We start from the raw sequence: 23,350 nt of genomic DNA, 5'->3' as shown, positions 1-23,350 counted from the left end.
ACTCCTACAGGTCATGCCCTCAGCTCTCCTAATATAGGATGGTTGTTATGCAACTCCACAGGGGGAAGGCGTCAGGGGAGCCCACGCATCTCCATAGAGGCCAGCAGAACCCCACACGCACACAGTCCAGTCATCCAATCAGGCCTCTCTCCTCCCTGGCGCCAACGCAGACGGCAGGGGGTTGGTGGAAGTGCTTGAGACGGGTGAGTGATGGGCCTGTATACTGTACACAGTGTCCCTTCTCAGTGCTTAGGTGTGCGTCTAAACATAGCGTGTGTATCTGTGAATGTTTGTATGCGCGTGTTCATGCTCATGTATGCGCCGCGATGTATGTGTTTGGCTGTGACAGGAAGGAGGGGAGGGAGGGTCTGGTTGAATCAGCATTCTGCCAGTCAGGGGGCAGTAAATGTACAGGGAATGCCTGAAATGAGGACTTACATAACAGTTCCTGACCTACTGATTCTCACACCCCGGTTAGCGGCCCAGATTGGGTGTGTCTAGGGGGGGAGGAGGGGGGGGGGGGGTTCACACGATACGGCCACTCCAGGCGTGAACAGGTGTTCTAAAGGTTAGCGTTGATTGGGTGGAAGGAGGTCACCAACACAAACAAGATCCAAAAACATGGTGGACAGGTGTGTTCCTGTCCCTGGCATGTCATCACATCCAAACATGTATTGACAAATGATGCATTAACAACCCTGCCCCCCCCCCCCCCTTACATTGACATATAACAGGTACTTAAGTAATCAGACCCTGTGTGTCACTCCCAATTGAGATTGACGCATCCTCGTAGTCTTGAACTTCCTTAATTCGCGCGGGCCCTAAGTTAGCGATTGGCTGGGATTTTTGCCTCTCACCTGTCTGTATGGGTCCCTGTTCACGTAAAGTCACAGTGTCAAAGCGGCAAAAAAACAAGCTCTAAATCCTAGCCTGGCGGTCACATGCTGGCGGTGTTGCCAGGTGTCAGGTTCAAGCGCAAGAGTGGGGAACCGGCTGGAGTACATAGAGGAGTGGAGAAGCAGCTTGGTGCTCGGTGCAGAGACCGCATCCCAATAAAGAAGGGGGTTTTCAACTTCTTGTTGACACCGGGGCGCGTCATCTATCAATGGAACCCCCGTTGGAAACATTGTGTGTCTCTGATGAGGAACAGAGCCAAACATAGAGAGCGGTCCTTGAAAAACACCTGCTTCCCGAGCACACAAAACATCAGAAAGCACACAAAGTGAACATCCCAATGGCCTGAAGCGGTCAGCCAAGACAATATTGGAATGGCTCCGAAAGGAATGTCTGAACGTCGATGAGTGGACAGGCAAAAGCTGGGAATCAAACATGTGTGATTCCATCAGAGGAACGACGACCCTCCCTAACACAATCGGACTGGGCTTGAAAAGATCTGCAATGGGATAAATGGCCCAAACCCAAGTTTCCTAAGCTTGTGCAGGCCTAACCCTAAACCCAACCCGTAAAGGCTCTCACAGCTTTGGTGAGGTTACTCCTCTGAGGTGGTTTGGTTTTGGGGGACTGCACTTCAGACTCACACGTCAGAGTCTGCAGGGAGAGAGAGAACGGCTCAGCTCACATCAGATCGATACCAAGTGAATTAATAACTAATGACTGAACAGGCTCCCCACCACAGGTCTCTTCCTCAAACCACAACTTTTCATTTAGACTTTGTGTCCTTAAGAATAGCAGTACGTGTCCTTGAGGATAGCAGTGTGTGTGTGTGTGTGTGTTGTCGGGATCCTTGAAAAGCTTGCCGGTTGTACTCTCAAACATGTAGCCTACAGTAGAGCAGGAAAGTTGGAATAAAACGTTTTTTTTAAACCAGAGTATAAAAACAGGCCTTGACCACTCTCTGATTACAGACGGCCAGGTAGCCTCGCGTTTTTGTTCTGACGGTTTACCCGTTTTTATCTCCCAAACAATGACAGTACTGTTGGCTGTGCTGCCTGCCCTAGCCTGCATACACACCCACACACACACAGCTCTGTTCAGTTACGTTATCTCTCTTCCTGCCCTTTCGTTGCCCAAGATAAGTCTGAAACGTCTCAATAGAATTAAATCCTCTGCTTGTTTGACTAGACAAAATGTTATCTCAGAACCCAGACAAAAATGGAAGATGGAGCTAAGAAAAAGAGTCATACCATACAACCATTTAAAATGCAAAATAACATTTAAAAAAAAAACATTCTACAACTTTGATGATATCATCATATATATAAATTTTACAGAAGGAAAAAAAACAGTTATCATCTGAAATGGAAACAACAGGAACTGCTCGTGGGCGTAACTGAATTTCCTGCATCAACGACTGATTGCCCAGCATCTTAATTGTTTTGCAAGGCAAAACACCCCCTTGCTTTCTAAGACACCACAGTTGGCAGGCATGGTATGCACCAAATCCACCGCTAGGATGATCCCTGATTCAGTAGCAGACTGGAAGCAGAGGCTAGTTGTAATTCTGCAGAGTCGCAGCTTGCAGTAGGACTGCAGCTGCCCTGGCTAGCAAGCAAGAGACACTCGCTGTCGTCTTCTATCATATATCACAGCATTCAGCAGGTACTCACTGCAAACTACACACATTCTACATCACTGTCCCTCTCCCTGAACAATGGATCAGGTTTCAACCCATAAACACAAGGCATTTTCATATTCGAGACATGTCCAATAACATGTCAGTAAGTGATGGGGCGACAAAGAGATATATGAAGTCTAAGATTAGGTGGACCAAGTCATCCATATGCTTCCCACATAGATAACATTTCAAACACATGCAATCCATCCCAGTCTTCAATCAATCTCCCTCCTCTACCTTCCACACTCCTGGACCGTACCTGTGCAGCAAAATTTCACAAGCCATTTTCAGTAGTCGATTTGCAGTCAGTTGTTTTCGAGCTTGTCAAGGCGTCCCGTCGTTACCAGCTTTATCCCACAGAGGACTGCGGCAAACAAGTCTGTATAAGCAGGTCGAAAAGCACAGCTGGCCGGCTGGGGGACATATTTTGTTATCCTGTCCGGCTGTGTGTCGACGGGCTGGCTGGCTGGCTGGCCGTGTCGTAGGTGGACAGTATGAGCGGGAACCTGCTCAGCACTCTTATGTAGAAGTGCTGCGGTGACGGTCTGGACCTCCTGCTTAAATATCCAGCTGACAGGAAGCAGGCAGCTGGCTCAGACAGCCAATCCTCTTGTTCAAGGGAGGTGGGTCTGCATGTCAGTTCTACTCAGGACCCAGTCACCAGCCACAATCAGCATGATATAATACCCATCATGACACCTGTCACCATGTCAAAGATCTTACATAAGGTGCTAATATGTGGGGGGCAGGGTTGGGGAAGGTACCGATTCTCCGGTTTGAGATCAGTGTCATTACTTCTGCTTTAAATGTCTTGGCAAGCCCTTCTAAACTAGTAAGTTAGCCTGTCCCTGAAGGGGGAACGCAGCAGTGTATGTAAATTTGTGGAATTTTCCAGAAGTTCCGCTAATTCAACCAAAAGTCACAAAGTTAGTCTCGTTCCAGACAGATTTTGAACTATTTTTGATTAAGAAACGGTTCTTGGTTCCCTAGAGTGGTGTGTGTATGCCAGCCAACTGTTCCTCTATCCTATCAGCCCTTGGTGACCAAGCATCATTTATAGAACTGAATGGGGCCCGGGAAAGGGGGAAGACACAGCCAGGAACAGTGGATCAGATCATCTCTTCACAGCGTTCCCCTTGCCAAATAGGACAGACATTTATATTTAGACTTGCAGGAATCATTGACTGTCAGGGTATGTCACGGCACAAAGGGAGACATGAATAGTCAACTGTGTCTGAACCAACGAGTTAAGTCAAACGAGTCAACAAACGCTAGATCTGAAACCTCAACCTCCCTAAAGTGAGTGGGTTTTGTAGGGCTGGTCAAACCTGTCATTCAGGGTCAGGGATGTCTGGTCAAACATGGAAGTGAGGTTTCAACCCTCTTGGAATAAAGCTTCATAACGGGGAACAACCAAAGAAAGCATTTCCAGTCAAACAGTCAGAGCGTCAAGGTCTCACCAATAGCATCCCTTACAGTAATCTCCCACCCTTCACTTATCACCCTACACAGACACCCAGTGCCAAATATAGGATTACAGCAGCCCTAGCAGGTGCAGTCTGCAGACACTAGGATGGAAATCAGACGTTGAAGTGGTTAAGCTGGCAGTTCAGGTGGTTCGTGTTGTTGTCTCTGGGAACTGAAGCCCTGTTTTTTGACCCACCTCAACCACTCTTCCAACAACGTCGATTAGGGCATTCCTACTCCCGCAGTCTTCCTATCAATCCAGCTCCACCAATCCCAACTCAGTGTCTCTAAACCCTTACAGGACAACCACAAACACAGCACCCACTTGAAACAGAGTAAGAAATATAGCTGGATGTACAGTCACGTACATCAATTTCAGGCTCCTTGGAAACAAGGTCTAATTATTTGTTTATGATGGGATCTATAGCTTGCAAGGGTTGCGTTGATGAGAGAACTATTATTAAAACATATGATAGACCAAACAAGCTGACTGTCCTATTTAGCTGCTGGCAGCAACATGATCAGAACTTCCAGTACCAGCTGGGCTCAGATCCCTGTGTGTTCAGAATTAGTTATCACAACGGGCCGTGGGCTTGTGTTTTTATATGCAAATTCATCATACATTCATCTATATTTCTGACACTTTCAGGTGAGTGCTGTGTTTGTGGTTATGCCCTAGGGGTTTAGAGGCTCAAATGGAAGCATTTTGGGGTAGGTGGATTGATGACTGTGGGGGGGGTAACCACTCTGGGTCTCCTCTACATACTAAAGACACTAAAGCAGTCCATAAAATCTTCACAACATGTTTTCAAAACATTTTAAAACACGCCCAAACACTCTCTGGGAAGCAGTAGTCTGTTAACAAACCAGGTCAGGGCCTGTCTCCGTGAGCAGCTAAAGGAGATCAGCATTGGGGATTGTCTGGGGGTTAAAGACTTGAGCTCCAGGACCAGAAGAGTAACTCATCCATGTAGATCAGCAGGGATCTGGGGGTCAGGGGATCAAAGGAGGACAACAAGAGTTTGGACTCGGGTGTTTGACGCACGGTGTTGGCTGGTGACTGGGAAAACAGCTTGCATCCAATTCTGCACCAGCTATGTTTGGGGCAACAAGGCCCATCAAGAAGGGAAAGAGTCTCTGTATCTAGACCAACCTACTGTAGTCAGCTGGTGCTCGTCTGAGACCTGAATATCTCTCGGGCTCTGCTCGTATTTATGTACACAGCTTGAAACATGAGAGGGCTGCAGGGGTAAGGACAAGGAAACTGAGAATCTCAAATCCCCTCAGAAAGTCAACCATCCCGGTGGAGTATCCCCTCCCCTAAGCGCTTCAGAAGAGGTGATTACACAGAGCGTGTGTTTGTTTAAGAGACAGAGGATGAATGAGAGAGAGACAGATGGAGACAAAGCAAGTGCTTGAGAAGAGAGCACGAGGGGTGAGAAGTGGGAGTGTGGAAGAGTGCTCACCTGGAGGGGGAGATGTCTCGGGTGTGTGGGGTAGAGTCGGAGGGCTGACGGTCCTCGCTGTCCTGGGGCAGTTCCTCGCACGCTTCCAGCTTGTCGTCATCCAGGAGCTCCGTGATCTACAGAGAGGAACAAAGACAGGCAGAGGGGAGAGAGTGAAAAGAGATATCTCCCTAAGCCATCACAACAGCTGACATACGTGACATGGCATTTTAGGCCTCAGTACCCCCTGCAGGAAAACAAACCGTGTCTTCACGCCAAGCCCAATCAATCAAGTCTGTCAGTAACCCAGAAAGCACCCTGCCCAACATGGGATGGAAGCACAACAAGCCTGGTCACACCTATTGTTTGCGTCTGAAGGATGGTTTATACTTAGCTGCTTGACTTCTTACATCCTGTGTGGGGCTACATCAACACTATTGTTGGGCAACAACAATCATGTCGTTGGTCGACGTCCAAAAGAAAGTGACACTTGTAATTGTTCTGAATGTCTTGAATCAACAAGTCTGTAATTCTGTAATCCCTTTGCTAATCTGAGGGTTGGCCATGGGCAACAGTGAGTGGCTCAACTGGAGTAGAACTTTGAATGTTAAACCCCTCTTAAGGGCAAATCCAACGAATCTACCTCATTACATAGACTGTCAGCTGCAATATGCCATAAAAGTTGTGTGATTATTACAACCACTGCTTGGTAAGTACACTGACCAGCCGTACAGAAGAGCATATTTAAATACACATCTAAGTGTGCATTTACACTTGCTACACACGACATACACCAGTGTTTCCTCTATGTTGATGTTGGCCCGCCACGACAACATTTTCGTAACGGTATCAGAAATAGGGGTGTACAAAAGGCCGTCTATCAGACCAACCCCTAACCCCCAACCCACTGTTAGAGTGCATGTCGGAGAATAGCACTGTGCATATGACCAACATTTCTACGACAACTGACACGGGCTTCAAAGCGCGAGCAGGCACGCACGCCACTGTGCGTCCTTGAGAACTGTAAATCGTATAACTTGTGTTGTCAGTTCATTTAACCTGTTGTTGCATTAGTCTCTAGTTCCTGCAAATTTAAATTAACTGGTGATTTCTTTGTTTGAACTCATAACCTGCTAGCTAAATTGCACGTGGCTGTTGATTTGATAGCGATTGCTGAACGCCCTTGTTTGTATTTTAGGTGCATTATTATGCTGAAGTAATTAGACATTATTATTATATATATATATATATATACACACACAATGTGTTTATATATATATATATATATTATTTTTTTTCAGTGGGGGCAGGTCTGGCATATATATATACATACACACACACACACATATACACCACTGCAACAAAAAAAATCTTAAAGGAAACACTGATACACCTTCTTCGTAGGCAAATCTAATCACACATTTTTACAAATACATATTTATGTATTTTGCATATACATATGTATGTATGTCACAATACACAAGAGTTTGAACACCCACCACACATAAGTTGATAGTTTTCTCCTTAATGCTGATAGTCCACTTTCTTTGTTCTCGTTCATCTCTTTGGGTACTTTTTGGAAGGGTATCTTCTAAGTCATAGTCAAAGTTGCGTTTGACCGGTGTGCAGCTAACCAAGCTAAAATGGTGTACTCTTTCACCCCAATTGAACAGAAAAAAAGTAATAGGTATTCATGTCCTTTTACCTAGGACACCAATGTTACATTTAAGGAAATGTAAAACGTAATTGTTGCACTTTAAAGTTGAACTAAACAAATTGTAATTATTCTCTCTGGAAAAAGCAGTGGATATTCCCCATAAAACAGCAAAGTGCTGTTTCAGATGTTTTTACAAAACAGATCTGCAGCTAATGACTGAGATGGTAAGCTGTAACACCATCCTGAAAGCCAAACCAAACCATTGTCTCTTTGCATAGTTTGCAAATTACGTGAGGGCGAACATGCCGAAGCACACTAAACACCAGATTGAGTCGGTGCGCATGTGCGCTTCACTTGCCTGCTCGTTGATGGAGCTGTAGTCGTTGGTGGTGGAAATGTCATCGTCCTCAGAGTCGAAGAAGTCCTCCTTGTTCTCCAGCAGCTCAGCTAGGATCCTGCTCACAGACTCCTGCTCCCGCAGGCTCTCCACCTCCGTGTCCAGACTACAGCGGGGGGGCAGAGATGAAACACATTTACATTTAGTCATTTAGCAGACGCTCTTATCCAGAGCAACTTACAGTAAGTACAGGGACATTCCTCCGAGGCAAGTAGGGTGAAGTGCCTTGCCTAAGGACACAACGCCATTTAGCACCTTAGGGAATCGAACTGGCAACCTTCAGATTACTACCGTGATTTGCGTCTCAGTACATTTTATACGTGTGAAATGAGTTCCTGAAAGCATGTGCAAAGCGCGAAAACTTTGTCGCACTGAAATGTGGAGTTAGACCGTTGAACAGTTTCTCTTCCGTTTTCAGCTCAGGTTTTGTATAGGCGGAGCAAAAACCCGACCGATCTACATCACAGCAACCGATCTACATCAGATCACAGCAATTAATACATAAAACACTCAGGGCCTCATTTACTAACAGGATTGCGCCATTTTCAGGCGTAAAATAGCGGGTTGAGACATAAAACCGTATTTACAAAGGCAGCGCACTTGAGTAAAAACGCAGATTGCTGCTGGTAGGGTCTAAGGGAAAGTGGGTGTGTGCCGCAAAGAGATGGGAGGAGAGGTGTATTTCTCCCTTGTAACAGGTTAATGTTAGCTGTAACTTCGTGAACCAATATTTTTTATCCTGTTCGCTGAACCTTCTTTTTCTTTTCCTTGAATCACCCATGGTGGCAGTAACATGCATGCAATTTCTCCCCTCTTTTAATGGCGCGCTAATTAACACTAAAGGCCGGAGTAAGGCGCTGATTGCCCGACGGGAGGATCTGGTTTGATAAATACCACACAAAATGCGAAAATACACCGTGCTGTTTGCGGTTGCAAACAAGGTGAAGATTAAGCTGCGGTCGCAATGTTGGTAAATGAGGCCCTCAGAGACTGCAGGTATAACTGTTCTGATATCTGCAATGGATTTAGCTAGTGTTGCTGTTGTTGCTAAATTCAATACATTTGAGGGGGCGGAGCTTCAGAGCCTTCAGGCGACACGCCCCCCCAGCCTCGAGCAGAGAAGACAGCTGATTTTCTCACGATTTCAAGGCCTAATTTAACATACTTGTCTGTGTTTAATTTTTCATTCGAATTTGGATGGGTAGTAAACAACACATTTTTCTGTGGTGTGATGAACTTAAAACGTATTTTCAATTCCACTTTACAGGATCTTTAAGTCCTACTGATGTCTAGTCAGCACCATCATAATCATGATGAAAAACAACAACTAGTGATTTGATAGTTGGACTGAAAGCTTGAACTTGACCAGGCCCCAAATATAGTTCAGGCTCTTGCTAGCCCAACCCCAGCCCAGAGGAGTGTGTTGGGATTGAAGTCAGGGATCTGTGTTGTTCAGTCAAGTTTTTCCAACACTGAACTCTCCAAAACCCTTTCTGTATGAACCTTACTCTGGCATGGGAGCATAAAATTCTAGAAACTTCTAAATGGTTCAGACAAGACACTTTTCTTTATCAGCTAAGGACTTTGTATGTCCAAGACACAATCTCATAACTGCCTGTTGAATAATCTTACACTATTGATTCCATCTTGTGTGGTGCAGCTAATGTACACAACGTGGCTATCGATCCAGGAAACGAGGGCATGGCAACTGAAATTGGCATTTCGAACATCATTGCTGGTGGTAGCACTGAAAACACGGAATACCACAGTGCTGAACTTCCAGGCAGTGGGTACAACACTCTGGAATGTTCAGATAGAAACTATGTACATCTGATATGTGCCTGTCAGCACTGGTTGTAGTCAACACCCCTACACAACAGATCAGAAAAATCTAGTTAACCTTAATAGGCTTTCTTTCTAGGAATCAGCTAAACTGACCTACCGTATTTTATTTATTTCCTCGCAAAATTGTTACTGCATTTAATTTATTGGACATTAACTTAATAAGACAATTGTTAAATAGAGGTGTGATAAAACCTAGTAACAGAACACTTGTTTGGTACACTACACTACTACATGTATGGAGAGGTCTTGGCATTCTTCACAGTCAGAAGACAATCAAGCTATTTAGCCCAAAGAGCATGTGTGTTCTGATGATTTTGGATTGTATCTCTGAGGTGAAGATAAGGATCCATGTTCAGTACAATTGACACATACAACATACATCAACAGCATAGCCTCAGGTTACTATAGTCTAATTATAATAATTGTACATTTGAAGCAACAAGGGTTTAAATGTAGACTTAGAAGTTTAGATTTAATTGAGGCTAGTTATGATACTGTACTTCATATACAATATGGTACTAATAACTATCTTTTCTTGCAGCTCTCAGAGAATTCAAATTCTATTCTTGGCTTTACATACTAACCTTGCTCACTTCTTAAGAATACCCACCCCTTTTACTGTGAACAAAGAAACCCATTGCGGTTGATGTAAAGCTTTAGGTAATGTTCAAAGTCTTACTGGAAGATGTCTGGTCCGAAGACGGCGGCGAGCGCCCCGACATTCCAGGTGTCCTCCTGCAGCGACGCCACGCTGGACAGGAAGCGGCACAGGAAGCGCAGCAGGGCGTAGTTGACCTGGGGGAGCTGCTGCAGTAAATACTTCATGTTCCTGGCCTGCTCCTCCTCACTGCTGTAATCTGAAGGACAACAGGTTGGATTATGACAGATTATGGAGCCACGGGAGAGTACAGACAGTCAAGCCATTGGTAACGTAGGTTATGACAGCTTCCCCTCAAAGCTATAATCTGACTGAACCACACCATGATGATGAACTCAAGGGGTTATATAAAATACAACATGAAGCCAGGTGAGTAGGCAGATGGAGCATAAACATTACTATCATAGTAAATAGTTTTTGGTCACATTGACAAGTGAAGAAGTCATTCTGCATTTCTGCACATTGGTTTAAAATGACACAATTACTATGACATTAAAAGGCCAGACTCGCAGTTCAATTTCAATCCAAACATATGTGCAAAGAGTATCAATGGACACACAGCGAGAGAGGCAGAAGGAGAAGGATAATGGATGGATATCACGAAGTGGGGAGAAGGAACAGCGACAGAACGCAGAGCCAGGAGAGTGAGATGAGTCATGTTGTGGTGCGCAGGGCTGTGGTGCGCAGGGCTGTGGTGCGCAGGGCTGTGGTGCGCAGGGCTGCTGACCTTGGTAGAGCTGCAGGATGAGGGCCTGCAGAGCAGCAGGGATGATGGGTTCCGGAAGCTTCTGCAGGAAGAGGCGGAGCAAGCTGACGGCCGAGGCGAGGTCTGCCTCCTTCTCTAGGTCCACCTGCTCGCCGTTGTCGTAGCGCTGCCTGAGCCAATCCACACGCTCCGCATTGCCGTTGACAAAGAACATTCCCTCCAGGTCGAGCCGCCCTGTGAAACACACATGAAACATGTGAAACACACGTGAAACACACGTGAAACACACGTGAAACACACACACGTTCAGCCCCTTTATCCCTGGCCATCTCAATCACCAATAGCACTACACACATTACTTTGACTCCAGGCAACTCGAACAGAAACCTGACCTCCTTAAACAGGTTGACTTTTCAACACAATGGAATGAGTTGGCAGCTTTCCATATTCAAGTACTGAGTTACCATGCAGTTAGTGAGTTTTAGAGTTTTCTCAATTCAAATATGGTGAACTACACAGCATTAAGTGACATCTTCTGTTTTTACATTTCGACCATGTGGAACCCGCTTACTTTTATAAACTTAATATGTCCAAGATATCATAATCACTACCCGTTTCATAATCTGCCACAGTTGACTCACTGGTGTGTGGTACAGCTGATGTACACAACATGATCATTGATACAGGACACAGAGGCACAGCAACTGAACTTGGCATTCCAAACATCACAGTTGATGGTTGGCTACCATAAGAGAATGGCAACACAGCATAACAATGGGCTGAACTCCAAGGCTATGGTCGCTAGCGCACACTGGAATGTTCAGGTAAAAACAACGTCAGTCACGTATGTTGTTCCAGATCAGATATGTTGTTCTGAGGACCCATTGCAGTGGCTGCCCCTAAAACAATATATTTGCCTCAGACGAGGCAAATTCTAAGAACCAAGTTAACCTCAAAGGGTGCTTTATTCTTTAATTCTAAGAATTCAGCAAATTCAAAGCTATTATTTAGCAATGATTACTTTTCCCAGTAGGATATTTGACTTCTCTACTGTTCTTTGTTTTAGTGTTTTTCATGCATTCCTTGCAGTCTTAAGAGACTATGACCTAAGACCATACACACATTGTACAAACATATACATACGTTAATGTGCATTTCACTCCATGTGTCTGAGAGCACGGATGTGTGAAACTGTGTGTCAGAACAAATGTTTACGCGTGACAGCATCCAAGTCTTCGGGTCCTGGACTCACCGTGTTCCTCGATGTAGTCGACAATCTGCTGGACCAGCAAAGGCACACTGTGGCCGCTCTGCCCACTGGCTTTCAGCTCCTCCAGGGGGATGCCGAACACCCTGGCCTGGCTCAGGGCCTCACTACCTGGGGAAGGGGACACGCTCTTCCTCATCTCACGGCCCCGCCTTCCGTCTGCAGCCAGGGCACAGAAACAGAGAGGTGGTGACTCACAAGGCAGTCAAGGCCTCGCTGTATGTGAACGTCCAGTGTGCACACAAAAGCGGAATACGCAGAAGGGAAGAAAATACACAAAAGGCAGCCTTGTGCTAATGAAGGCATTCTTATTGTGTAATGGCAGCAGGTGCCGTTAGTGAAGTGAGAAGAGCAAGCTTCTTTGATATAGATATAGTGACAGGAGTGCTCTTAAAAATTGTGTAATGTTCTATTGGAAAATATAGTTTGTTTCATTCATATTGTTTAAATGTATTGTTATCATATTGTTTCATATTGAAATATTCAAAAAGTAGTCACTGATGTTTGATAAGGCTGTCATACACGTGCAGCCAACAAAGGGTGAAGCGAAGGTAAGCAAATGTTGTGGCATTTAAAAATAACATGGAGCCTTCTTAATAGTGCCCCTTTCCCCCCCCCCCATCTCTTTACTGATTAGCCTGACTAATCGCACACTAAAACATATTTGTGGCCGATGTATTATAAAGTGGTATTTGTTGTATTGCTGTCTTGTGGCTAGTAAGATACTCACCGTTTAGCAGTTAAAACACCCAGAAGTTGTCCTTATCGCCTGCTCCTCTCACGCCCGCTGACGAGAATGGACATCTATGGCTGCTTCAGGTTATGGCAAAAGATGAGCCGGTAGTTCCTCATTGACAGACCGCAAATCCTGTTCAGGATCTCACTTGGTAGCTGCATTAAAATAAAATAAAATATTATAGAAATATTATTAGCAACTACTCGCCTAAACAAGCAAAAAAAGACATCCAACACCAGATGCCATTTTTATGCAGGACAGACATAGCCATACACAGGTTTGACCTGGAGTCAGGTAAGTCTAGCAAATCACTTCCACAGAGGTGAGGAAGGGGAGGTGGGTGAACTGGTAGTGGCTTGTCATGGAACACTAACAAGACCTCAGCCAATGACTGGCGAGCAGGCGGGAGAACCATTCGGCTGAAACAAAAGCTGGAGGATAACTACAGCCTGTTCTCATCCGTCACCAGAAGCCTTCTCCTGGGAAAGGAATGGGTGTGTGTTTAAATATTAATAGTCTGCTCATGAATGGAGCGAAGGGCCTTTGCTATGCTAAGTTCACTAAGATGTTGATGGTACTCAAATGCAGAGCTGATTTCATGAATCCTTGGGACAACAAACTTGGTGATAGCGACATATAACGGATTCAAAAAGGGTGTGTCCAGTCATGATAAACTCTATGGATTTTGTCCAATCATGCACCGCTTTCCAGTTCATGGCAGGGCGAAGCAATATCCACCCTAATGATTGTATAGTTAATCTTGACCATAAAACTGGCGTTTTCTCCCATTAGAGACTTTACCGACCATGCAAAGATGTTACACAACAAGATGACCTACATGAAATGTCACTTTTTTTCCTACACCAGGAGACAAGATGATGAATAGATGTCCCGTTTTAGAGTGCAAAATATCTTGGGAAAAACTTTGGTTCCCTCTCTTGTAATTGAAGGACCGTCCTGGAACTAGTTCACATTAATGACTTTATGACCAGGCTTCTCTCCTGACATAAACCTTTTGTATCAGGAGAAAGTCATATGAATTGCTTAATTCTAGAACTATCTTTATAACAGTTTGATTTCAAGGCATTGGGTATCTTTCTGGCAATAAGGATTCTTTACAGAAGACTCCTATCAACTACATGCTCTGTACTGCCTATTTCCCATGCCTCATTTGCTACTGCCATCTCTAACATGGCTTTGAAATCCAAATTAAACTGTCCAGATTAATTTGTGCAGGGTCACAGTGTTGGACACAACAGAAGGACAGGCACATGGGCTAAAGTACTGAATGTTCCCAAACTGTCTTAGAGGGGTGTAAACTGACCCTTCTACAGCTCTGAACAGCACAATTGGCCTCTAGATGGAAAAGTCCAGAATCTGCCAAACTCTCTGTATCTTAATCCCACATATCATGCGTGACAACCTTTAGGTCCACAATGTTGGCCATTGTTGGACCGAGGAAAGAGGGCAGAGAGACAGAAGCACTGAGCCACTAGGAAATGAGGTGGCATGAAGCTGGTTGCCCTGCCATGATCAGATCCTTCTATGTGGTTTGATCACACAAGCCCAAACTAGGTGTCTAATCTCTAAATCAGCCCCCTTTAAACAATTGTCCAAAAAAATAGGACATGTTTACAAGGGATGTACTGATATGAATGAAACAATGTTGACATTGTGTTTTGTATTTTGCTTTTGAATTAACTTGTAATTATGACTACAGGGAAATGACCAAAAGTGTTTGGAAAATCAGATCTTTAGCCTGATTCAGTATGCTTTATACGGATTCATATATTGTTGGTGGGATAAGCTTATCAGCCAAAATTAGTTGGTCGCAAATTCTGTCCTTCCCTAATATTTATGTTCATTTTTTTCATTTAACTAATTTTACTAATTGGTTATAACTCTACGCTACATCCATGCATGAAGGAAGCTTTCTCAAACAACAAGTAGTTAATGGGACTCTTCCTGGCTGATCATTCTAGGAGATGGTCAAAATAATTGGCAACTGTGATAACAAACCGTGAAAGGATAAGTGACGGATAGCTAGGTTAGATAAGATTAGAATTTGGGGAGGATTCAATATACTGTTCAATCCAATGGTCAATTAAACTCAGCAGACCTAAATGCTCCTCTGAATTACAAGTCTACTGTGATCTAAATATGCTATATCATGTTTAATTGGTTATAAATCTACACCATAAAATGCTAATCTAATCTAAAAAAAACAGCTCAGATGTCAGATCAAATAGTTGACAATAGTAATACTGTTAACTGGTGGGAATTCTGTGCAAATCAAAAGACAATCGTCTGTCCTCTACGGTTATGTCTGTAGATAGTGTTTTGCCTTGTGCACATGATAAATGCAACCTAGCCTTGAACAACATCTATTTGGCCATTGACTTATCTTCACATTAATGCCCACAAGCAAGTCTGAAGAAATTGCTTGTTTAAAATAGCTTATAAACTACATCTGGCGTCGTCGGACACTGTTGTCTTGTATTCTTTAAACACATTATGGCATTTCTATCTCATATGCCAAACCACTCTATTTCGGACAGATATAAGATGCCACAGCAAGTTTGTGGCTGCCAAGAGCTGTTAACATTGAGTTATTGGAGCAGGCCAGTAGGCAGACACAGTGTGGGGGAGTGCAAATGATGCAACAAGCAGTCCATCTGAGCATCTATGGCTGAGTAACAACAATGGTCTACATGCAATAAAACAGCATGTAAATTGCATTTTGCTAATGAACATTTTACACTTAAAGCTTCCATACTACTATAATAGCTCATTAATTTCGACCTCCAACAATGTGGATAAAAACCACCTTCAAATCCTGTTATCTAATCTCTGGAGCTGGTGAGCTGGTGGGTAAAGGAGAATGACCAGAACGGAAACCGATCAAGTCCCAACTAAGGGTATAATTAAGTTATTTGGTTAACTAACTACAAATGATAAGATATTAATATCGAATATGATTTGGCTACTAGCAAGCTTGCTAGGGTAGCAACATAATCTTTCAGCAACACAGTTTACTGTATTCTCTATACAAGACTATTCGAAATCCGATTACACTAGGCTAGCTAGCTACTGTACTGCAGACTAGACTAGCCGTCTAATTTCTTGAGCATGAGGAACAGAAAGCAAAACGTAGTTTAACAACCAATGGACAAAATTAAAACCGAAACAGAGCTAGAGCTACCGTATCCCAATTAGCAGCTAGTTACCCGATCAGACGTTTGCACCTCGATTGTTGAGCAAGACAGTGAAGGATGCTTCCTACACTTCATACTCATAACTACGCTACAGTTCCTAGCTAGCCAGCAAAGATAGCGAATGTTCAAGTAGCAACCCAATAGGCTACTGACTGTATCTCTGTTTATTCCAACATCGAACCCTTTTGCAATTATTCTGTGAAGTGAATAGTGTTAAGAAGATTAAAAAACTAACTTCATTTAAACGACACAAATGATCATTGCCATAACCATCTTAAATATCTTGGAATTAATGAAAAATGTTAGCTCGCTCGCTAGCTAGCTAGCCTATCTTGAAGAAGCAGCATTAGAGATGGGTTTAACAGTCAACCTCTAACAGCAAGCGGTACACACTAGCGTAGCCTGTGCTAACTAGTGCTAGCTAGCTAACCAACGTTTTTGCACTTACCAGGTCAAATACAACAGGAGCAAAAAGCATCAATTCTCGTTTCTTTGCATTAAGCAGACGTCTGACTTGACGATACCTTCGATAAAAATTAACAAAACAACGTCGAAAACATTGCTTATCCGAGAGTATTTAGTTCCTGATTATTTCTATTCAGATGCCGTTTGCGGATCGTTGCTAGAATGTTTCTCAGTCACACACCCACAACAGAAGCTGCCAAATTTTTGTCTCCGCCTTTCCAGGTGTTGGTCAACCCACTGACTGATTGACAAGTCAGCAAGTCGAAAACTACAGTGAGATACAGGATTTTATTATTGGTATATAACAATGCTAATTGTAACTGAAAGTACTGTAATTGGTAGTAAAAACATGAATTGTTTAAAAAAGTATTTAATTGTCCGCGTGCGCAGAAAGTTCATTAAAAACTGCTACTACGATATAACAAAGTCACTCATTTAGCAGTCACAGTATTTGTTGTGACCTTCGTTTACTGTTTTCTCATTCAATACATAGACTATGGCATGGCAATTCTGTCTGAAATTCTAGTGTATCCTTTCCTCAGTGTTTTAGTGCGCTACTGCCAGTAGGCTACAGTAGCGACAAGAACTACTGTAATAGTAAAGTAAGGAACAATGTTGCTTAAAAGTAAGACAATATAAGCGTCACACAATCCAATTCAGGACAATAGTGTAGTTGTAACTTATTAGTACTATGCGTGGTAGATAAAATATGCTTCGTCAAAATTGTATGAACTCCTGCAGTTCTACTTGTGACATCCAACATTCGTTCAGTAGCGCCATCTAGCCACAGTTTTGCCATTGTAAGACCATTGATCAATAATATGAATAAGAAAATATCGTACTGTATCATAGTGAGTTGGAGCCCAACGAAATAATAATAAAAGTAAAATTGTTTTAGACATTGTTTATTGCTGTGCTTATTGATTTACACACATTGGAATGTTTACATAATGTGTTTGATGTGTCAGTTCAAACAACATTTGACCAAAATTACAATTAAATAGCAAAACAACTCAGTAATACAACACATTTTGCTATGAAGTCCTAGATGAATTCATTGTAACTAACAAGCTATTGCTCTATTTACATAGTGATTATTTATACATACTTTTGTATATATATTTGAATCAAGAATGTGTATCAACAGTTTACAAAATAACCACAACTTTGACTGTATAAGTTATCATAAAGAAACGTTTAAGGTCAGACTTCTAAAATGTTGTCTTTGCAGGGCAATTTAGTTCAATCATTAATTATCCAAATGTTCCTATTGAAAGTCATACACTGAGATATTGCTTAATAAGTTTGCTTGCTTTATGTGAGACGTAGTGCATTTGTAGCAAATGTATCTTAAAAAATAAGTGAATATGACATATTTCAGGGAACTCCAAAAACTTGAAGGTTATAAGAGAAACAGAATAGATACAAATCCTGATACAAAACATCACCAATGACTATGTTCATACAATAACCGTATACCAATGATCGACACTGGGTGCAGAAATAACAAATCTGACCAGCTTTTCATATGATAGAGGACCTTTTAGGTTCATAATATTTATATTACACACAACTCATGAACTTGGATGTAGGAATGGCACAATGTACTGTAAAGAACAACATACTCTACATTTTGTACATCTAGTGTGCTAGATGCTTCTGTAGCCTATCATTTATGCCATCTCTCTTTGAAAAAAAAAAGATTTTGTCATAAATTATGACAAAACACAGACTTGGTCTTGGTCTTATTATTTAGGAATGAGAGCCTACATTGTTACCTCGTCCCTGTCACCGCATACACATTTGCGTCTGTAAACTTTTAAACATCAGTTTTGCACTAACAGAAACTTGGGGAGAACCTTCTTAATCAATGACATGGTTACAACAAGAATCATATAACTCCTTGGTGCTACAAGACTTAAATTCTATGATATACTCTAACCTCCGAACAGACACGTGATTCATGTGTCATATCCAAAATCTTGGTCAAGACTTATTTGACCTTCCTCAAGGGATTTTCCTTTAGAGATGTTTGAATGGGTAAACAGTCTTGTATGTTGGAATTGTCGAATTGTGACCATTATAACAGTTGGAAATTACTTTTGTGATTACAGCTACTAGCCTCATTGTCAACTAAATCATATTGTGCGTATGTTAAAAACCTCACTCCTGGGGAGGAAGAACTGGTTGTGGACATTCTGTCTCCTATTTCACGTAAAAAAACTGTTCTGTTTGTTGACGTTGTTTCATCTTCTCACTTGATATATTTTTGCTGGTAATCCGTGCTTTTAGGCCTCATACACCCTGTAGGAGAAACAGGAAGTTTTCAACACAATCAAAGACCAGACATCCCATTCTCCATCTGTGCATTCCAGTAACGACCCATACGATGATCTATCTTCCAAATAAGCAAAGAGTGATAAGTGATTTATGTAAAGTGTGCATAAACATAATTATATCAATATAATATAATTTCAGCCTACAATGTGGAGGTGCAAAACCAAAATTCTCCTATTTCCCAGTTTTCTAATTTCTTAGTATTAGTATGTCTCCCAATAAGGATTAGATGGTATACCCACTAACTCCAATGCAACATTTCTACTATAAATCTAGGTTGGAGGGTTGACCACCAAGGACCTTAAAAAGTTAATCACAAATATTTACCTGTGCTTGTCCTTCCAGATCCTGAACCACTTGACAAGGTTCTTGGTGCTCTGCAGTTTTGGGTGCAGGCAATACTCCTGACCTTTGAACCGCGTCACATTCTCCATAGTCACACTGGGTAAACAGAGGTTTGGATTCAATGTATAGTTACAATATCATTACAATGTTTAAATAGCACATGATATCTGTCTGATTCAAACACGGAATGACTCTACCCAGTATTTCCTAAAGGGATAGACACTTTGAAATAACTCAAACAGGCTATATGGAATGGTTCAGTCTATTCCTCTCCCATGAATGGTAAACCATGATTGAAGGATAAGGCAGTCGTTCCAAACAGACTTTGGATATGCTGTTTATAAGCATGTATAATTGCACTGATATTCAGGGTAGATGTTGAAACATTTACATTTACATTTATTCATTTAGCAGACGCTTTTATCCAAAGCAACTTCCAAGAGAGAGCTTACAAAAGAGCATAGGTCACTGATCATAACAACGGGATAGTCCCAAACATTGCAAGTAGCCAAAACATGAAGCATACATTGTGAAAAGCTAAACAAGTGCCAAAGGGAAGACCCATAAGAGCATGCAGTTATACAAGTTACAAATTAAATAACATGAACCACAAAAGTGCAGGACTGTACCTGTAGAAGAACAATCAACAGTAAAATATTTCACAGCGAGTACAAGACTTAACTTAATTATATCTAACCTAAAAGAGCAACAAGTCACTCAATAAGAGTCATTGTGATCCTGGAGGAAACTAACTAACAAGTCCAGCCAAGCATGAAACATATTTAGAAATAAAGAGGGAAAGCTAACGAGGGAAGAAATCCCCCCCCACATGGTTAGAGGGATAGTCTCCCTTTATAGCCTCCATTTTAAGTTACGCAATGTGCTTTCCTGTCCTAATTGCGTCTCGTTTTTTGTTGCTTCTGTTACAGCATATGTCATAGCAACACTAGTAAACAGATAACAACATTGAGGCTGTCTCACGGCTTCTCTACAGGGGACGCTTTCAAAACAAATACAAACTCCCCTCTTTCTGGTGCTTTCGTCTTTTGATTATTCACCTGCAGAGCCAATTGAGGCCCTGGGTAATCTGATTAGCTACTTCCCAACAGTCGATTGAAGTTGGGAGCTAAAGGCAGAAACCCTGCATGACTTGAGGTGGCCTCCCAGAATGTTAAACTCCGAGCCGTAAGTCAATGGCTTTAACAAAAGAGAGAAGGGGACTCTCTTTCCGGAGCCTGCTGGGTCTCATTTTTCACAGGGGGACAGTGGCCCGTGGCCACCATCTCATGCAAATAGGCCAGCTTCAGCCCTTCAGCCCTCTACTGTTGAATGACTCAAACTCCAATGCTCAAAGGCCTGCACCGTGAAGCTAAAACGATTAAGCCAACTGTTGTTTGTCGTTTTATACCATATACTATGTTCTTATGATTAAACTAATTCAATCTGCTGTAATCAGTAGTATGTCATTCTGGGTCTCCTTTCAACATAAATTTCTTTATGAAAGTGACCAGCAGGGGGAGACCTAGTATCTTATATGTTGAAGGGAGGATCGCGTACAGTGTAAGCCTTACACCAAAAATGACTCATAGGTTATGTGAAATACCAATTGCTTCTGTTTGACAATAGGGTCTTTCAATCTGACAGTAATAGGCTAATTTAAATCCATTTAAAACCAACTGAACAAATGACAAGTCATTGTCTTCAATCTGAAGAGAGGGGGGAGGGGGGTAAATCCTTATAGGATGCCCAGACCTCTCAATCCAACAATATGTGTCTGCAATTTGGCAAAGATCAGTAAGCAATGTTTTAGAACGTTGTATTATACAAATAAGATGAGGGGAGGTATGAGAAATGTAATAGCTAAATTAGAATTTAGCTGTAAACTCAGAGAGGATATTTCTGAATGGGGAACTGTATTCAGATTCAACCAGCATGAAACGTTCCCTATTGAAATATCTACTCTAGAGCAATAATAATGTAATGAAATGTAGTAAAAAGAAAGAATGAGGAAGAGTTAGGGGGTATAGTTATCAAAGTACTCACAATATCATCCTCTCTTGGCAGAAGGGGTGTTTGGGTTTGATCTCCAGTTTCTGAACATCCTTGTAACGGATTTTTGGCCCTTTTCTTGTGCACCTGCACTTGTAGGCTGGAAAGGGGAAATGACAAACAACACATCATCATAAAAGTACATATTACAAAATATGTGGAAGCAATTAGGCTCATACAGCTTAATTTACACTCCAGTTTTCATTTGACGGATTATGACATGGATTTCGAGTTGATTCATGTCTCCATCCAAAGGTCTCCAAATGATCTCCACATCTGGTTATGCAAATAAGCCACTTTGTGAGTATGGATCATTCATGCACCTGTACTTAAATATTGGTACACTTTTGGTCAAAAGTATAATTCCAATCTAATACTTTATTGTGTGTTGTAACTCTGTATACATCTGGGTGTCAGCTGTGGTTCTTCGAAGTAACATAACCTAACCTAAATATCCATGGATTACTCATTACTCATTTCAATGAATCCTCAGCCTTCAACATGGTTATCTCCCAACCATACACACATATGACACATTGAATTTCCATGACTGAAGTTCGTTGGCCTAAAAGCTAAAATGCTTGAAAATGAAACGTTATCCCTTGTTGTGACTCCCTGTTGAAAGAAACAACAATACCCAGAGAAACACGGTGAGTTTTAAATATTGGTAGATTATGGAACAGTAGGCTTAACTTTGAAATAAAAGTATGCTATCTGAGGTTACAGAACCAACATTTCAAACAAACAATAATAATTGTATATACTGTAGGCTATGGCATTAAAGCACCGAGCAACAAGCATAAATAAAATACATCGTTTCAAATAAATGTTAAATGGTGTCCGTTTACCTTCTACGTGGAGAGAATAAAGAGCAATAACTAACAGAAGTAACGCTGCTGTACACCGACGCATTCTGCTGATGGAAACCTTTATTTCCGAAACAAAAACCAGTTGGTTTTGTCGGTGAAGTATAAATTCCCTCAAACAACAATATCCTCTTGACTGCTATTAATTTCAAAGATGCCAGGCGCGAGTTGCTCTTTTTCTTCGAATACTTTCAAGCTCTTTTGAGTCCGTGTTATTTCTTTTATTTTGTGCGCTTCCTAATCGTAAGTCTGTCACACTTCACGTCGCCAGTGTTGCCATCTCTTCAACGTGTTCCTGAGCTGGAGCTTTTAAAAACCAGCCCCGCTCCCCGCCTCATTAATATGCACGGCAACCGACGAATGAAGAACTTTCAACTTCAGTGTGGCAAAGCCTACACGAGGAGGGCGGTCAGGAATAGAAAAACAACTACTTTTGCATTTAGTGCAAAGGTAAACAATACCAAATGATTATTGTGGTAGGACAGATTACTTATTTGACAATGGCAGAGTAGTTGGAACTCGTTGGAAGAAAATGCGTGTTTATTTGTGTGAGTGTAACTACATTAATTTTGGCAGAATAGACAGGGCTAAGTTGAGCTTTGTGACATTGTTTGGGGCAAATCAAGCTGTGTTCATAAAGAAGATCTTCTCTGTTGTCCAAGGCTCCTAATTTTTGTTCTTTAATAATTATATTCTAAATAAAACGGCATCTGCACATCTAGAAACTGCAATACCTTTAACAGAATAACAGACTTCACAAAGCGCGCAGAACTAAGAAGACCGTTGTTTTAAAAGAAACGAACCCGGCCACCACGCATTAGTTTAGCCTTGTAAGAGATAGCCCTGAGAAGAGCTGGGGATGAAACCGTATTCATTAGCCTGCACCATTCTTCATGGCCTGAACCTCCATCCAATTGGCTTCTGGCTGTCATCATTCAAACTTGTGGCCATGAAACATCTGTCCGCTGCCTCTCGGTTGCCAAGAGGAAAGTGCACTGCAAGCAAATGAATAGTGAAGCTTACCCCTTACGTCAGTCCATGGATTCTTTTTAACATTTGGCCTATTTGACTCCATGCGCAGGAGACTGATAGAATTAGTCATTTCCATTTAGTGGAGCTGATTATGATGTTGTTGATGTTCATGCATTTCTTGTAGCGGGTTGGCAGTAGCCTCTCTATCCACAATGAATCATGGGTCAAATTTCTATATGTCAGATGGCTTCTAAATGTCAAACACTCTAAGATGAAAATTGAAAAATATCTTTGCCATCCTTTCTCATTAGACAACAACAACCAACCAACAATAATGATATTCAAAGA

General features: G+C 42.1%; 2 protein-coding genes across 5 annotated transcripts in view; both read right to left on the bottom strand.

Moving 5' to 3' along the window:
* fam13b (family with sequence similarity 13 member B) overlaps positions 1 to 16,636 on the bottom strand; it is a 30,168-nt gene extending 13,532 nt beyond the window's left edge. For all 4 annotated transcript variants that reach the window (XM_047031493.1, XM_047032224.1, XM_047033768.1 and 1 more), the window contains exons 1-7: positions 16,417 to 16,636; positions 12,748 to 12,908; positions 12,003 to 12,176; positions 10,772 to 10,984; positions 10,066 to 10,243; positions 7,503 to 7,647; positions 5,509 to 5,624 (exon numbers count right to left, since the gene is read on the bottom strand). In XM_047031493.1, coding sequence (XP_046887449.1) covers positions 5,509 to 5,624; positions 7,503 to 7,647; positions 10,066 to 10,243; positions 10,772 to 10,984; positions 12,003 to 12,156 — 806 coding nt within the window. In that variant the 5' untranslated portion in view covers positions 12,157 to 12,176; positions 12,748 to 12,908; positions 16,417 to 16,636. The remainder of the gene's footprint in view (positions 1 to 5,508; positions 5,625 to 7,502; positions 7,648 to 10,065; positions 10,244 to 10,771; positions 10,985 to 12,002; positions 12,177 to 12,747; positions 12,909 to 16,416) is intronic.
* A 686-nt stretch (positions 16,637 to 17,322) lies between these two features.
* cxcl14 (chemokine (C-X-C motif) ligand 14) lies at positions 17,323 to 22,336 on the bottom strand. The gene is made up of 4 exons (XM_047025582.1): positions 22,013 to 22,336; positions 21,159 to 21,264; positions 19,098 to 19,211; positions 17,323 to 18,737 (listed from the first exon to the last, which is right to left on the bottom strand). Exons 1-4 carry the CDS (start codon positions 22,074 to 22,076, stop codon positions 18,722 to 18,724), a joined length of 300 nt encoding a protein of 99 aa, XP_046881538.1. The 5' UTR covers positions 22,077 to 22,336; the 3' UTR covers positions 17,323 to 18,721.
* Between the last annotated feature and the right edge of the window lie 1,014 nt (positions 22,337 to 23,350).

The sequence above is a fragment of the Hypomesus transpacificus genome, chromosome 1, assembly GCF_021917145.1.
Source record: "Hypomesus transpacificus isolate Combined female chromosome 1, fHypTra1, whole genome shotgun sequence".
Classification (NCBI taxonomy): domain Eukaryota; kingdom Metazoa; phylum Chordata; class Actinopteri; order Osmeriformes; family Osmeridae; genus Hypomesus; species Hypomesus transpacificus.
The sequence above is the reverse complement of the archived record's forward strand: the minus strand, read 5'-3'. Positions and strand labels throughout refer to the sequence as shown.

Excerpts from the sequence above, each read along its gene's own strand:
- cxcl14 (XM_047025582.1), bottom strand. The coding sequence starts at position 22,076 with ATGCGTCGGTGTACAGCAGCGTTACTTCTGTTAGTTATTGCTCTTTAT. Across the intron at positions 21,265-22,012 it reads TTATTCTCTCCACGTAGAAG|CCTACAAGTGCAGGTGCACA; the intron begins GTAAACGGACAC and ends TCCCCTTTCCAG. Across the intron at positions 19,212-21,158 it reads TGCCAAGAGAGGATGATATT|TGTGACTATGGAGAATGTGA; the intron begins GTGAGTACTTTG and ends CTGTTTACCCAG.